A 15,564-nucleotide genomic window follows, 5' to 3' on the forward strand; every position below is an offset into this window, starting at 1 on the left:
TCTATGCGAACTGTCCCTTTAACAATTCAGGAACTGATGATGTACTAACATTACCTATAACTAGCTGTGTTCAATATCTGTTATGGTAAATATAACTGCAGTTGTATGTTAGCACAGTTCTCTAGAAGTCAATGCCTCGCCATTATTTCATTTTAAATCATGTATTTTCAGGATTTAGTACAGTATCTTGTACTCCCATAGAAAGTATTATCATTTATTTCATATAAAAAGTATATTTATTGGCTGTTTCATGTGTTTAATCCGTATGTATCCGTGTGTGCAGAAACTATGAACCATTACTAGTGAAATGCTGCCATCTAGTGGTCACATTTAACCAGTTGCCACTAGATGGCAGAAGTTTACTTTACAGGGTTTTAAAAGTAATGTTTTATAGATTTTTGCATAGCTAAATTCTATAAAACAACACTGCTTGTCAAGAGGCTGATTTTCTAACACTAAAGTATTCGAGACAGGCAGCTGGAACTCACACAAACTCATAGACTAAAACAGTTGCCTGAAGATGTCAATCAAACTCTATCCAAAAACACATTTATTTTAAAATGTAAGATATTATCACATTTGTAGTAATATTAGAATCAATGAAACGACAACAATTAATAAAAAAAGTCCTGACCGTCAGGCCCATTCATTGGCTACGCCGCTAGCGCCATCTATTGGTTTTTAAACAACTTTTCTTAAAAGGGTCCTATTTTGCATATGTTCACTGATTATACGTTCACTGAGTAGCCTAGCTATACAGTTTCACCTTTTCAGCTTTAGTTGTAGTTTATGTTGCTTTTTGAGCATAAAAATGATCTGCAAAGTTACAAAGCTCAAAGTCTACTCCAAAGTCTAGTCCACTTTTAAGGCCTTCAAAACACACCAAAAATCACAATGCCTTGCATGGGCTACAACATTTTTCTTTATATTGTGACCTCACAATTTCGCTCGTTAAATATTTTTTGCCTATGCCATAGACCTATGCATAGGCAAAAAAGCCACGAGTTGCTACCAGTCGTGTGGCTCGATTTTTAAAAAGGCTTTTTTTGCTTGTTTGTTCTTTATTTTCTTTTTTAAAAAACCCTTAAACTGTTTGAAAAAGCAAAACTTTTGTTTTGATTTTGACATGAGTTTTCTGACTAGACTTTCTTTTCTTTCTTTCTTTCTTTCTTTCTTTCTTTCTTGGGGGGTTCTCATTGTGGAAAAAAGGAAGTAAAGAATGTTTTTGATACAAAACATTTTCTGTTGGCGTGAGTTAGTCAATAGGAATTATAAGTAGCCGCGTGTATACATAACAGTAAGCTTACAGTGGGTCTAAGTTTAGGTGCGAGACAAGGTTGTTGGAAAGAAATGTCATAAAAAAGATTTCATTGTATACACCTGTGATTATACTGTTGCCTACTTTAAAGAATTCACACAACGCAATTCTATATAATAAGAAAATTAATTCAAGTATAAAGAGCACAAACGAACATTTCAAAAAGTCTTTACATTCAGCGTTCTGGCATACACACATAGGAAGGAGAGTTTCCACATTCCGCTCAGTGTTTGATGGATGAGGCCACGCCCAGCTGCGCACACATACTGTACAGTAGAGCTGCTGCTCTAAGGGTTGTGTATCCCAGTGATTTGAATGACAGCTCTTTTACAGGACACAGCAACACAACGCAACAGTTCACGTAATGATACCTGAAGGTAAGCGTCACATTTACATACTTGCACTAGTATCGTCAGTAGGCCTACTCGCACAGGTGGCCATAAATTATATGCACGTATGTTGTTGTAAAATTGCTTCGCTATAATGTATAGATCGTGTTGTTTCTGCCAGGCCAATATAAGTTCGTTCCTGAACGAAAAAGCTGTTATGTTCACGTTTTGTATGTTTTGAACAGTGTTTTCATTGATTTATTGTTGTTTTATCAGCGTTAACCAGATTCATTATATAGTTGCGCATGAGTGGACTAAACCGCTATCTGGGAGGAAACTGGGTGTAGCAGCGCTCATTGTTCTGGGATGAGATCATGTAGGATAAGTTTGACATGTATGTAGAAACGTCGAAACTATAACTTTTAGCATGCTTGTAACATATGCCCCTTCATCATACAAACTCTGTGCTCGAACAATTTTACCTTTAACCTCACCGAATTGATTCACATTGCACAATAAATGGATAACACAATCATTCAGAATGACTATAATGATTTTCACTGTTAGGCTAAGAAGTCATTAAACAGCACACTGAGGAGATAGATTTATTGATCCAATGTATGAATTTAACGTGAATATTTGGAGACGTTTATGAGGTGAAGTTTGTGTGTGTTCATACAAGAACACAAGAGATCTGTTTAGCTGAAAATTTTAGCTCTTGTTTTGATAAGGTTATTTCTGAATCATAGCCAAAAAGTAACTTCCCAGCTAACAATTTTAGTTTTTGGTTACCAGAACGTTCCCCTAACGTTAGTTTTTGGTTCCCAGAACGTTATTTTCTAAGGTTCGTTTTTGGTTCTCCAGGAAAGTTTTCTTTACGGAAATAGAACGTTAGTTTCTGGTTCCCATAACGTTCCGGGAACCAAAAACGTTCCTCTAACGTTATAGAAACCATGAAACTAACATTTTATTACCGTAAAGATAACCAAAAACAAACCCTTTGAAAACTTTCTGGGAACCAGAAACTAACGTTAGGGGAACGTTCCGCTAACGTTATAGAAACCATGAAACTAACATTTTATTACCGTAAAGATAACCAAAAACAAACCTTTAAAAAACTTTCTGGGAACCAGAAACTGACGTTAGGGGAACGTTCTCAGAACGTTATCCTAAAATATTTTTGTCGGGTCCGTTTGGCCTCACAACGTCAGTAATGAATACATCCATGCTGCGTTTTATCCATCGCTAATCTAATTAAAATAAGTAAAATACATCATCCCACACAATATGGAGGATGAAATCAATGCATTAGATTATTCTTTTAGCCTAATAATTCCTTTTTCATTACTGAAGTAGCCTAATTTTCGATTTAAACAGCACAGTATATCATTTCTAATAAAACCATGTGTGTAGGCCTACCTCAACATCAGACATTATTGCCCGGTTTCACAGACAAGTCTTAAGATAGTCCCAGACTAAAATGAATGTTTGACCTGTCTAAACTGAAAATAACTTGCCCTGACATATCTGAAAATATGTCAGTGACATTGTTTTGTCTCAAGATGCAAACCAGTAATGTTTTTTCTGCAGCATTTTTATAAAAGTGCCTTAAATATCCTAATTTAACTAAGGTCTAATCCTGGATTAAGCTAAGCCTTGTCTGTGAAACCGGGCCTATAGATATTGAAATAAAATAACCAATGAATTCAACACAACATTTAAAGCAGATTTTTATTGACAGAAGAATAAACATTTAATTATCTTCAGGCTAACAATAGTCTTGTCTCACCGGAAAAGTATAACGCGGATTGTTAGATATAACAATCAAAAGCCATGAGTTTCAGTCCTTACATCATGGTCTGTTGATTTAGATGTGTAAAAGCAATCGAAAATCACGAAAATATAGCCTAAGTTTACTCTCAAATCTGTACGTTTTTAAATAAAAACTTAAAATAAATAAACCGCTAAACTAATGTATTTGTGGGTGAGGTAAAACGAAATGAACGTTAATTTTTAAATGACGGGAATGCGCGGCAGAGCGGAGAATGCTCGTGCTCGAGCGCACACATACAGTAACAGACAACTACACTAAAGAAATACACATGGATTATATAAGATTGTATTTTCATTTAGCTTAACTAGTTTATTATTTTCAGCCATTAAAGGGCACATTTATTCATTTCATTTGGTCAGTATAACATGTGTTAATGTGATCTTATAATTTCTGTATTGCACGTCACTGACGTTTACCAGTTTTGACTATTTTTACCATTAAAAAAGAACCAAAAAAAGAACCATCAGGGAACGTTGTTTTCTGGTTATTTTCTGGTTGCAAAAATTTACAAAAAAATAACCACCAGAGAACGTTATTTTCTGGTTATTTAAAAAAACAGCCTGCAACGTTCTGGGAACCTTATTTTCTGGTTCCCAAAAAATAACCAAAAGGAAACCAAAAACTAACGTTAGGGGAACGTTCTGTGTTTGCTGGGTTAATCTTAGATTGGTGGTATTAGTAGTACACTGGCATTAAATGCATAAAATAAAGGGTTTAATGTGAATTTGGAAATCATTAAATTAAACGACTCATGTTATTAACTAGCGGGCTGTGTGTAATAACTAATAGTGAATGGATTTGTCACGTTCTTCACTTATTCAGATGAAATAGCCCAATAGTTTCAGTTACAGAGAAAAATTCAGACCCGTGTTGTGTAAACAAAAACCTGTTGATGATATCTTTGCTTTAATAAGTATTTCAGCAGTTCTGCATGCAGGGTTGTGGGCTGGGTTGGTTGGCACGGTTCCTCGCGCCTCGTTCTTGATGTGGAACCTCTGCGTTGTCAGGGCTTTGCACATTCCACTCCCATTGTTTATATCAGGAAAGTCTGATGGTATACTGTGGGAGAAAAACATGTAGACTTCACAGCAGAAGAAAACAATCTTCTCATCTAAACAGTCCAAGACAAGTAAAGACTTAAGACTTTCTTTTCTGATAATAACAACAATGTAAACTAAAAAATGGCATTTAAAAAAAGAACAGTTATTAAGTTTAGATTTTGCATTTTTATGTGTATTCTCAATAAATTTAGTGACAGTTAAAAGGTAAAAATGAATATGCTGATTTTAAATATATTGTGTTATACAGGTTATAATATATTATATTATACATTTCTGTTTACTTAACAGAGAAATGCATTTCATTATTTTGCACCTCAGCCATCACAGGATATGTGTGTTACATATTTGTTCAGTTCCCAACCAACCGTGAGCAGCATGGTTGTCATATAAGATGTTTCTCTGTGAAGCGTGGACTCCTGATCCCAGACTCACTTCATCGCCATGCCAACTCTCTCACAAATGACAACAGTGCTGAAGCCATGGCAGTGTATACACACATGGGACCTTTACCTCTCTCCTCAACCTGAGCTAGCAGATCCCTGGAGGTCAAGCAAAAACATAACAGAATGAGTAGAGAGGATCAAGCACGGGGCATTTAACTCTTCACATATGTAGAATCAAATGTAACATGAATGTATTAGTCGTTTTAGTGAAAAGTGTAACATTGTGGGGCTTTTGAAACATTTCTCTTTTATGTCTGAGGGGTGTGACTTGTTAATGGCTCAACCAATGATTTAAGTTTCATACAGGGCTTTACCTGCATAAAGAGGTGAGGCGGGAGGAGTGTTAAGGAAATTTATTAAAAGAATAATTTCCACAAAAATATTTGGTGCCACTATACTGGTGGTGAAAATAATGATGTGACGAAGTCATGGCAACATACTGTATATGTATACATTATTGTAACTTAAAAGTTAAGCAATTTTAAGTTAAAGCAACTTGCCTAAAACAGTGATAAGTTGAAATGAAAAGCCTATTTGATTATACTTTGACATTAATGGCATTAAAAATGAAATGTATATAAACTCGGTCATTAACACACATTGTCATGACATGTCATGAACGGGGAGGTGAGACACGGACAGAGGACCCAAGTGCAGACAGTGGGTAAGGGGTTAACAAGACTTTAATAAATAATACAAAACAAAAACCCACGAGGGAGTAAAATAACAAAGATATAAATAGGAACACGGACTAACTAAACTACACAGGACTAAAAAATAACATTTACCACATATTACAAAAACACTACACTACACGTCACGTCACGTCACGTCACGTCACGCACTCACCCACATGAAACAATGAACCTGCACATGACAGGGAACAAAGGGGCATTAAATAATGGATCAAATCAAGAAGGGACAGGTGTGGGGCATGAACTAATAACGAGCACTAACAAGGAAACAAGAGGGGAGGAACAATGACGAGACCTGGAGAGAGTATGGCAAGCCATAAGGGCCAAAATTACCTCCCTCCACATGAAACAAGAGGTTCTGCCATGGCTCTGCCACACGATCAAGAAAAGCAAGACAAGATGGGGCAGAACCATGACACGTTATTTCATATTATTATGACTTTTGTTCTGTGGAAGACAGGGGTATAAATTTGAGCAAATGCTGGTCTTTTTGTTAAATTAAAGTAAATAGTGAGTTAGGCTCTAAGTCTTTTAAGTGATAGTTCACCCAAAAATGAAAATTCTGTCATCTTTACTCACCCTCTTGTCATTTCAAAGCTGTTTCTTTCTTCCACAGAACACAAAAAAAAAAAATATATATATATATATTGAAGAAAGTTGATAACCGAACAGTACTGGACCCCATTTACTTCTATTGTATGGACACAAAACCAATCCAAGTGAATGGGGTCCAGTTAACAAACATTTTAAAAATTGGTTGAAATGACAAAAGGGTGAGTAAATGATGACAGAATTTTTATTTTTGGGTGAACTATCCCTTTAAAGTTCCAACGTTTTGGTAAGCATGACAACTGACGTTTTTTTGCTGAACTGTAAATAAATATGCTGTAAATGTGGTGAAATATAAATTTGGAGAACCTTTAAATAAATGTAAATGTAATATTTTCTAATTTGTGAATTAATTTTTTGTAGGTCTTGTCTTATGTGCAATTGGCATTCTCCAGATGCTGCACATGACTGAAGGAAACACTGGAGGATGTTGGTGTCCAGCGGCCACCGTTTTAACTCGCTTTCCATCACTTGTACCCAATGACACTTGCTGCTTAAACTACTCAGGATCCACATTCAACCAGGTGCCCTGGTCTGCTTTCATGTTAAAAGCACACCTGCAGATATTGGACTTAACTAACTGTAATATCAGTCACATTATGGATGCTGGAGATGCCTCCACTTCACTGAGAAAGCTGTATCTCGGTCAAAACAAACTGGCATCTGTTCCAGCTGACTTCCTTTCCAAAGCCTATCATTTGGAGGTGCTGGACCTGGGGATGAACTATCTGAAAGATCTCCCGGGGCGATTTCTGCAGAACTCTGAACAGTTGCAGGTGCTGAACCTCGGATGGAACCAGCTGAGCTTTCTCCAGAGTTCAGTCCTCAAGCCTTCTCTACAGCATCTGGACCTCTTTGAAAACCCCTGGGCTTGCACATGCTCACTGTTGGAAAAGCTTCAAGGTGCTCAACATGACAACTCCAGTAGCCTTCAAGGCCTTGTGGGAAATCTGACCTGTGGCTCTCCTCAGAGCCTAGCCGGACAGACAGTATGGTCTTTGCAGAGTAGCGATGTGTGCAACTTGGCCAACCTGACCCCTCTCTTCATCCTGCTTCCTCTGCTCCTCCTCCTCAGTCTAGTGCTCTGCTGGTGCTGTGGCAGGAAGAAGAAGAGGAAAGAGACATCATCGTTTAGCCCAGCTCGCAAAAGATCCAACAACTCACAGTGCATCGGATGGTGGCCGCATGCCAAACTGGCTGCTGGCGAGTCCGCTGTGTCCGCTGACAACAGAAAGGACGTCATACTGAGGAACCAACTTATGCTTCAGCCCTCATCCAACCTGCTGGGCAGCACTCGGGATATCTACGAGGAGGTGGAGATCAAACTGGGCTCGGTGGACTCGCTGGGACCTCCGCCGTCCACTTGCTCCACAGAAGGAACTCCAGGCAAGCAGGATCTGGACACAGTGAGTGTGACCGAGGTGATGAAAGACTCGGCGGATCGGGAGAGAGCTTACATGATCCAGTCTACTGAATACTACAGCTTGGTACCTGGGATCGAGATCGAAGACTCCGATCACGGGGAGTATGAGAGCGTGGACCTCTCGTGACATCATAAGATGATATTCATTGTGTGTTTGGTTGACATGCTGTCAGGTGTATTGGAGTTTTGTATCTACACTGTTGGATGACTGGTCATGATGTGTTGCAGAGTACAATGAACATTTGTACCGAAAAGGAAGTTACTGAACCAGTGTGAAACCATTGCATTTCCATACATGAATAAATTACTGCACTGCTGTGATAATATGTCAAAAGGGCCTGTTTGCAGACTCCATCAGTCTGATGCTAAGATAAGCTATTATATAGCTGTTGCCTCAATATTTACATTTGATCTAGATTTGTATCTCTTTTCTCTCATTATTTGCAGTTTTAGATGGTTTTAGATGGATTTTACAGTGTAGATGTATTTGGTGTCGTATATTTAACTTGTGTATTATATTATGAAGAAGAACGTTTTTAGCTGTATTTGCATTCGTAGATCAAGAGATTCTTTATCAGAAGTTATAAATCCGACATGGGTATCGTAAGTGAACCAAATGCTTTGCCAAAGTTTTGGTGCATGATGAGCTTATATTTATCTCCCATTATGGAGGGTTATTTAATGTATGGTCACTGGCCACATGTTTGACTGCTAAATTTCAGAAATTGACATTAGTTTGGTATACAATGTAATCAGTTTTGACCTTGTTACTGTGTTAATAAAATACAATAGATTATAGCGGCATCTAGTGGTGAGGTTGCGAATTGCAACCAACGGCTCAAAGCACTATGGCAGCTCTCACAGGACAAAGATGTCCTCACGTTTTCGCTTCTTTGCAGAAGGAGATCATGTATTTACGAAAGGCACTCTGTAGAGCAGTTTGTCCGTTTAGGGCTACTGTAGAAACAACATGATGAATTCCATGTAAGGGTGTTGATAGAATAGATCATTCTAAGATAATAAAACATAACGCTTCATTATGTAAGGTCTTTGTGAAGACATAGTTATGTGTATTGTATTGCATTTCTGTCAATAGATCATCCAAAAAATTACAAACTGTACTTAAAAAGATAGCTGTATGGAATTGCCTTTCAGATAAAGTCAGCCTGACTCAGCAAACAAAATTTAAAGGGGTGATATGACACGGCTGAAACGAATATTATCATTTGTTATAAATTTAATGCATTGTGTATACACGATTTTAGGTTCAAAAACGTTGTATTTTCCACATACCATGCATGTTTGTATCTCCTCTTTGCCCCGCCTCTCTGAAACGCGCAGATTTTTTACAAAGCTCATCGCTCTGACAAGCGAGGTGTGCTATGATTGGCCAGTTAACCAGTGCGTAGTGATTGGTCGAATACTGCAAGCGTGTGACGGAAATGTAACGGCTCTTACCATACTTACTTGCATTTACATTTGGGCGGTCTTAGTGAAGTCATACCACGAACTGACGTGGATTTGTGGGGGTGTGGTTACACGAGGTGTTTCAGGTAGGTCTGGGTGAGCATTCGCTTTTAGATAGAATGCATCTTTTGTTCCAACACTTTCATTTTTGCAGTTTTACCTGTCTTAATACATGCATGGGCAACTTATAACACACCAAAGACACAGAAAAACACGTATTCGCACCATATGACCCCTTTAACACAAGCGAATCTAAAAAGAATAGCAAGGCTAAAAAAGGTCAAGCCTTTTTCACATTAGGCCTACTGACTGTTCACATTACGTTTTTATGTTATGGGTTATTATAAACAGAATTGTAGCATGAATCTAGTCCTATATCTAACACAACCAGTAACACGTTTTTTAAGAGCAAAAGCCAAACAACACAGGAAAAATACACTGTATTTGGTAAAGTTACATTCAATTTGACTTATGAATTGACTTAAAGTGTTCGACAACAATGCTTAAAATGATAAAATATATTTTATTCTCTAGTCTAGATAAATGTTTTGAATTAATGTTTTAACAATTGTTGAATCCTTTCAGTATTAAAGGATTACTCCGCCCAAAAGTGACATTTCTGTCATAAATTATTCACCCTCTAGTTTCTCCAAACCTGTACTTTGTACGGTTTAACACAAGGAAAGCTATTTGGAAAAATGTTAGCAACTGACAGTTCATTAAAGGGATGTTAGCAACTAATGCCCTCTCATGTTCTCGTTGATTATGATTACATTTAACATTTTTGCATTGTTTTTGGACACATCTGATCTAAGGGACCAAATATGAACGAAATATACCGCTTTAACAATCTCGCATGGCCTTTACAAGACACCATTTATCTACTTCTTTGTCCCCATAATGACCCAGCCTATTCATTAGAGGCTGAAATCACTCAACAGTAATAAAACCGTAGCTCTGATTTCCTTCTGTGTAGGAGTTTGTAATTATAGCATTGGGTTACTCAGCCCCAGTTAAACTAGGAACACTGTAATGGCCTCACAGGAATCTCTACCTACCCTGCTTGAGGAGAAAGAGATATGTGTGGGCTTTAGCATTGTGAATCTATATTTTACAACCTTGCCCTAACACACACAAAATTACACTTGAAGCTTTATAATTTAGACTTTCATTTAGATGCTGCTTTAAGTAAACATTGCAATTATAATTATAATTCCAAAATACAATTCATTAGGTTATGTCCATAATTGTTATTGTCTGGAGTGGCAAAATAAAGACATTTAATTTATTGTTTACCAAAGTTGTTTTGATCGTTATATTCGTACAGACAAAAGCATTACCTAGATAACAGCCTCAAACTAAGTTAGGCCTACCTAAAATAGACGATTGTTTGGGCGAAATACATGTTCCATTGCTAAATAGAAGCAGTGCATCTCAACTGGTTTTATATTGGACATATTAATACCTAATCATTTATTCATATTATGCAAAAATGTCTTCAAAATAGAATTTAATTTAATATAATATTATTTTAATAAAAAATTGTTTTGAAGTTTAATGGTTTTATATTTGAACATAAAAGCATGTTTTTTTCGGTTGTCTGACGTTTTATTTTATTTATGGTTTTGAAGCATGAGTGCCTGTCATGCAACCTGTGTGCTTGTCTAATTTAACCAGCTTTTCTGTGCCAGATTTACCATTTAATTGAATAAAATCTGGACAACAAAACCAGTCTTAAAATGAGATTATAACATCATCTGAAAGCATTTCAACTTTCCATTGATGTATGGTTTGTTAGGATAGGACTATATTTGGCCGAGATACAACTATTTGAAAATCTGGAATCTGAGGGTGCAAAAAAATAAAAATACTGAGAAAATCGCCTTTAAAGTTGTCCAAATTAAGTCCTTAGCATAGCATATTACTCACAGAAAAAACGTTTTGATATATTTACGGTAGGAAATTTACAAAATATCTTCATGGAACATGATCTATAGCCTAATGATTTTTGGCACAAAAGAAAAAACAATAATTTTCACCCACAATGAATTTTTGGCTATTACTAAAAATGTTCAAGTGCTACTTAAGACTGGTTTTGTGGTAATACAGCCTTAGAACAACAAAACAACAAAATATGTGGTTAAATATTTTTCTCCCTTTTAACATTGGTTTGCTCTCTCTCTCCCTTAATAGTTAGCGCCTCCTAGAGATTGTTTTTAGTCTAAGCGTAGACTGTTGAAACGTAATATTGCACTTAAAGTGCATATTTAAATCTGTTGGGTTTTTTCGAGAAATAAAAGAAGAATTTAGGTTTAATCTTTCCCCCTTTTTAAACCTTTTTGATATGTTCCAAGAACATTCTTTAGTCATTGTTAGTGAGAAGGTTTCAACATGACAAGCTGTTATAGGATATCATCATGGTATAATAGCAATGAGTATTAACAAACTAAGCTTCTCAAGACAATGCACATCTCCCTGATTTAACTTGCAATACTGATTTAGTTCATTTGGATAAAAGCACTGTGTACTCGCATTAAAATCCCTGTGTGTTTGATGAGAACCGTTCACACGAGAATAGTTTTACTACAGGGCATGTGACAGTGGATTTATAAGAGCTGAATTTACGAGTTATGTAAATACTTTTGTACAAGGCATCTATCATTTTTATTTACAAAAGCCATTCAGGCAATCACTGTTTTATTGTACATGCTTAACGTGTACCCATTCCTTTCTTTGTACATATAGGCCAATGCTATACGACCTTCTGGGGCAGACACGAAACCTGTGGTTTGCTCAATGGTTGTTAGAAATCATGTCTTTTATACATAACTACCTTGTACTAATACAGTCTTGATCAAAAGATAATTTTAGTGATAAATGCATATAGTCATAAATTAGAGGTTTACTGTGTGTGTGTGTGTGTGTGTATGCATCAGTAACCGATCTATTCATTACATCAATTCTGAGAACTGTGTAAAACTGACAGTGATCACTGTCTATATCTGGGTTCCCAAACCATAAATCACCGGATGGATTAAGAGGTCCATATTTAAGAGAGGGATATAAAGGAGGAAACAAGAAGTGTTGTGTCTCTTCGAAGGAATACGGACTGAGGTATGAAATCAATGTTGACAGAATTGAAGTGCAATTATATAAATGTCAAAGTGAATAGAAACTTTTCAAAAGAGATTTTGTTGTCTCTAGTGTTGCACCATGACTGTATCCTACACTCTCAAGGTGGCTAATGCTCGATTTGGAGGCTTCTCAAAGTTGCTCTTCAGATGGAGAGGAAGCATCTACAAGCTCTTGTACAGAGAATTCCTGGTCTTCTGCTTACTGTACGGCTTATTCAGCATTCTGTACAGGTATAAAGAAAGTTTATAATTAAAGAATTAAGAATGTATGCATACATTTGGCAGACATTTATATTGAAAGCGAATGACATGCGAGGTGTCAGAAATACTTAGTTATGGTTATGAGTGAGCATTCAAAAACTTGAAAGGTAGGAAACACAATGTGGAAACAGCTAACCTCTTATAATTACTTTTTTGCATTGAATGTAATTTGTGGATTGGGTTCCATCAACATGTCACAGGTGTGTTCTCAACAACCATCAGCAGGAACTATTCGAGCGACTAGCACGACATTGCAACAAGTTTGCTAAACTCATTCCCATGTCCTTTGTTCTTGGTAAGCAAAATAATATGGAGTATAACAAAAGAGTAGCGTTAATGCAGGGATTCCTTGTATTGTTAAACCAGTGTGGTTTGTTTTAGGGTTCTACGTGACACAGGCGTTTCAGCGCTGGTGGGGTCAATATACAAGCTTTCCCTTGCCAGATAACCTCATGATGGTTGTCTCTGGAAATGTTCATGGTACAGATGAAAGAGGGCGTTTGCTGAGGCGTACTCTCATGAGGTACGCAAACCTCTCATCTGTTCTCATCCTGCGTTCCATCAGCACACGAGTACGCAAGCGATTTCCAAAATTGAAGGACATTGTGGAGGCAGGTAAGATCTTATTTTTACATCTGAAAAATACTGATAAAATCCACAAAGTGAATAAAGTTAGGCAAGAGCCACTGGTGATTTTTTTATTTAGTTACTCTTAAAAGAATTGTTCACCTTCAAAATGAAAGTTCTGTCGTTATTTACATGCCCTCTTGTCATTTCAAACCTGTATGACTTTCTTCTGCTAAACACAAAAGAAGATATTTTGAAGAATGTTGGTAACAGAAAACCGTAGGTCGCCATTGACTTGCATTGGTTTTGTGTCTATACAATAGAAGTCAATGGGGACCAACATTTAAAAAAATATCTTTGTGTTTTGCAGAAGAAAGAAAATTACACAGGTTTAAAATGACAAGGTGAGTAAATGATGACAGAATTTTCATTTTGAAGGTGAACTATTCCTTTAACAGGGTAATATAGATTACACCAAATCATATCTTTCAAAAGAAGCTAATTCATCAGAACTGTAATTTTCTTCAGGAATATATACTGTATATATAGGCCTATTTGATTCATCATTTTAAACACAGGATTCATGACTGTGGAGGAGCAGAAGAAACTGAATCATCTGTATTCTGACTTTAACAAATACTGGATGCCCCTTGCTTGGTTTGCAAATCTGGCATCACAGGCAAGAAAAGAGGGCCGTGTTAAAGATGATATAGCCTTGAGATTGCTTATGGATGTAAGTGTGTTTAAACATGTCAACATGACGTATATACGCAATAATCAAACAATTCAAACTAACTTCCTGTTTTCCAGGAGCTGAATAACTACAGGTCAAAATGCAGCATGCTCTTTCACTACGACTGGATCAGCATCCCTCTGGTTTACACACAAGTGAAGCATCACTAACAGAAATACACAGAATGCTTAAGTGTGTAGTTTACTGCGTAAATCTCATCTCAGTTTTGTCTGGATGCAGGTTGTAACATTGGCCGTTTACTCCTTTTTCACATTCTGTCTAATTGGGCGACAGTTTATTAAACCTGAGAATCGTGAAGAGCACAGTGTTCATCTGGACATGTATGTCCCAGTTTTCACTCTCCTGGAATTTTTCTTTTATGCTGGCTGGTTAAAGGTACGATGTGTAATAAGCAAACGTCATATTTTGATCAACAAACTTGTTTAAATTCTCATTGATTTTGACGGTGCATTGTGTTCTTGAAGGTAGGGGAACTCATTATCAACCCATTTGGAGAAGACGACGATGATTTTGAAACCAATCAACTCATAGATCGGAACATTCAGGTAACTAAATTGATAAATATATTGACCAAATCTATAGTTCTTTTTTTATTTTAACCATTCTAGCTTCTTTTTACATTTTATATAGGTTTCTATGTTAGCAGTAGATGACATGCATCAAAATCTCCCTCCCCTTGAGAAGGACAAATACTGGGTTGACATGGGTCCCTCGTATCCTTCTTCTACAACAAAACCTGTCTTTATGGGTTCAACACATGACATGAGGTAAAATGATGACCACAATAACCAATAAAGTTATAGTTTCCTCCACATTATCAAGTGCTGTGATCAATGTTTCAACATAATTTCATAACTCTACATTCAGTACATAAAGCATTATATTTTCATTTGTTTGTAATGAATTAATGACTTATAACCTTCATGTTTTCACTTTCACAAGTTCCCCTCTGAAGTATTATTCTTTTTCATGTGTTAGGATAATAGAGGATGAAAATGAAGAATTTGTACAGAGCTCTAAAGCAGCAATTCTTGCTGTCAATGTGTGGCCAACCTCACACAAAGTAAAAAAGCAAAGGAGCAAGGGCTTACAACAGAGGTGTCTTTGCTGCAGGGCAAAATGCAAGGATGAACACTCCATCAGAGCACTTGAAACACCCCTGAAGAACAGCATGCTGTCACCACGACAGCTACAAAACATGCCAATGCAACAGGGATACTATGAAGAACCCTTGGGTTCACCTGAAACTATGGGGTCAACAAACCAAGAGGCCTAGATAAACTGTTAAACAATGTTGTCGTGTAGATAAACTTTATTCAGATAGGATGTAAAACCCCATATATACATTTATAAATAAGGGTACCAATAAATGTACAAGTCTGTCATAATTTATACAAATAATTTTGTATAACAACGAAGCATAACCAGAGAAATATATACTTCGTAAGAAAAAATGAAAAGATCTCAATGAAGAACCTAATTCACCTTCAAAATGAAAATTCTGACATCCTTAACTCACCCTCTTGTCATTTCAGACCTGTATGACTTTCTTTCTGCCGCACAACACAAAAGAAAATATTTTTAAGAATGTTGTTAACAGCCCCCCCATTCACGTGCATTGGTTTTGTGTCCATACAATAGAAGTGAATGGGGGGCTGTGCTGTTACCA

At 36.7% G+C, this 15,564-nt stretch overlaps 2 protein-coding genes across 2 annotated transcripts; both read left to right on the forward strand.

The window, feature by feature from the left end:
* Window positions 1-1,590: 1,590 nt before the first annotated feature.
* Window positions 1,591-8,734, forward strand: si:ch211-106k21.5 (slit homolog 1 protein). The gene is made up of 2 exons (XM_057334643.1): window positions 1,591-1,695; window positions 6,653-8,734. Exons 1-2 carry the CDS (start codon window positions 1,683-1,685, stop codon window positions 7,837-7,839), a joined length of 1,200 nt encoding a protein of 399 aa, XP_057190626.1. The 5' UTR covers window positions 1,591-1,682; the 3' UTR covers window positions 7,840-8,734.
* A 3,643-nt stretch (window positions 8,735-12,377) lies between these two features.
* Window positions 12,378-15,171, forward strand: best4 (bestrophin 4). Its single transcript, XM_057333530.1, has 9 exons — window positions 12,378-12,544; window positions 12,775-12,869; window positions 12,956-13,189; window positions 13,720-13,874; window positions 13,952-14,029; window positions 14,115-14,270; window positions 14,360-14,440; window positions 14,526-14,662; window positions 14,874-15,171. Exons 1-9 carry the CDS (start codon window positions 12,393-12,395, stop codon window positions 15,169-15,171), a joined length of 1,386 nt encoding a protein of 461 aa, XP_057189513.1. The 5' UTR covers window positions 12,378-12,392.
* The last annotated feature ends 393 nt before the right edge of the window (window positions 15,172-15,564 follow it).

This window comes from Triplophysa rosa, linkage group LG5, assembly GCF_024868665.1.
Source record: "Triplophysa rosa linkage group LG5, Trosa_1v2, whole genome shotgun sequence".
Lineage (NCBI taxonomy): Eukaryota > Metazoa > Chordata > Actinopteri > Cypriniformes > Nemacheilidae > Triplophysa > Triplophysa rosa.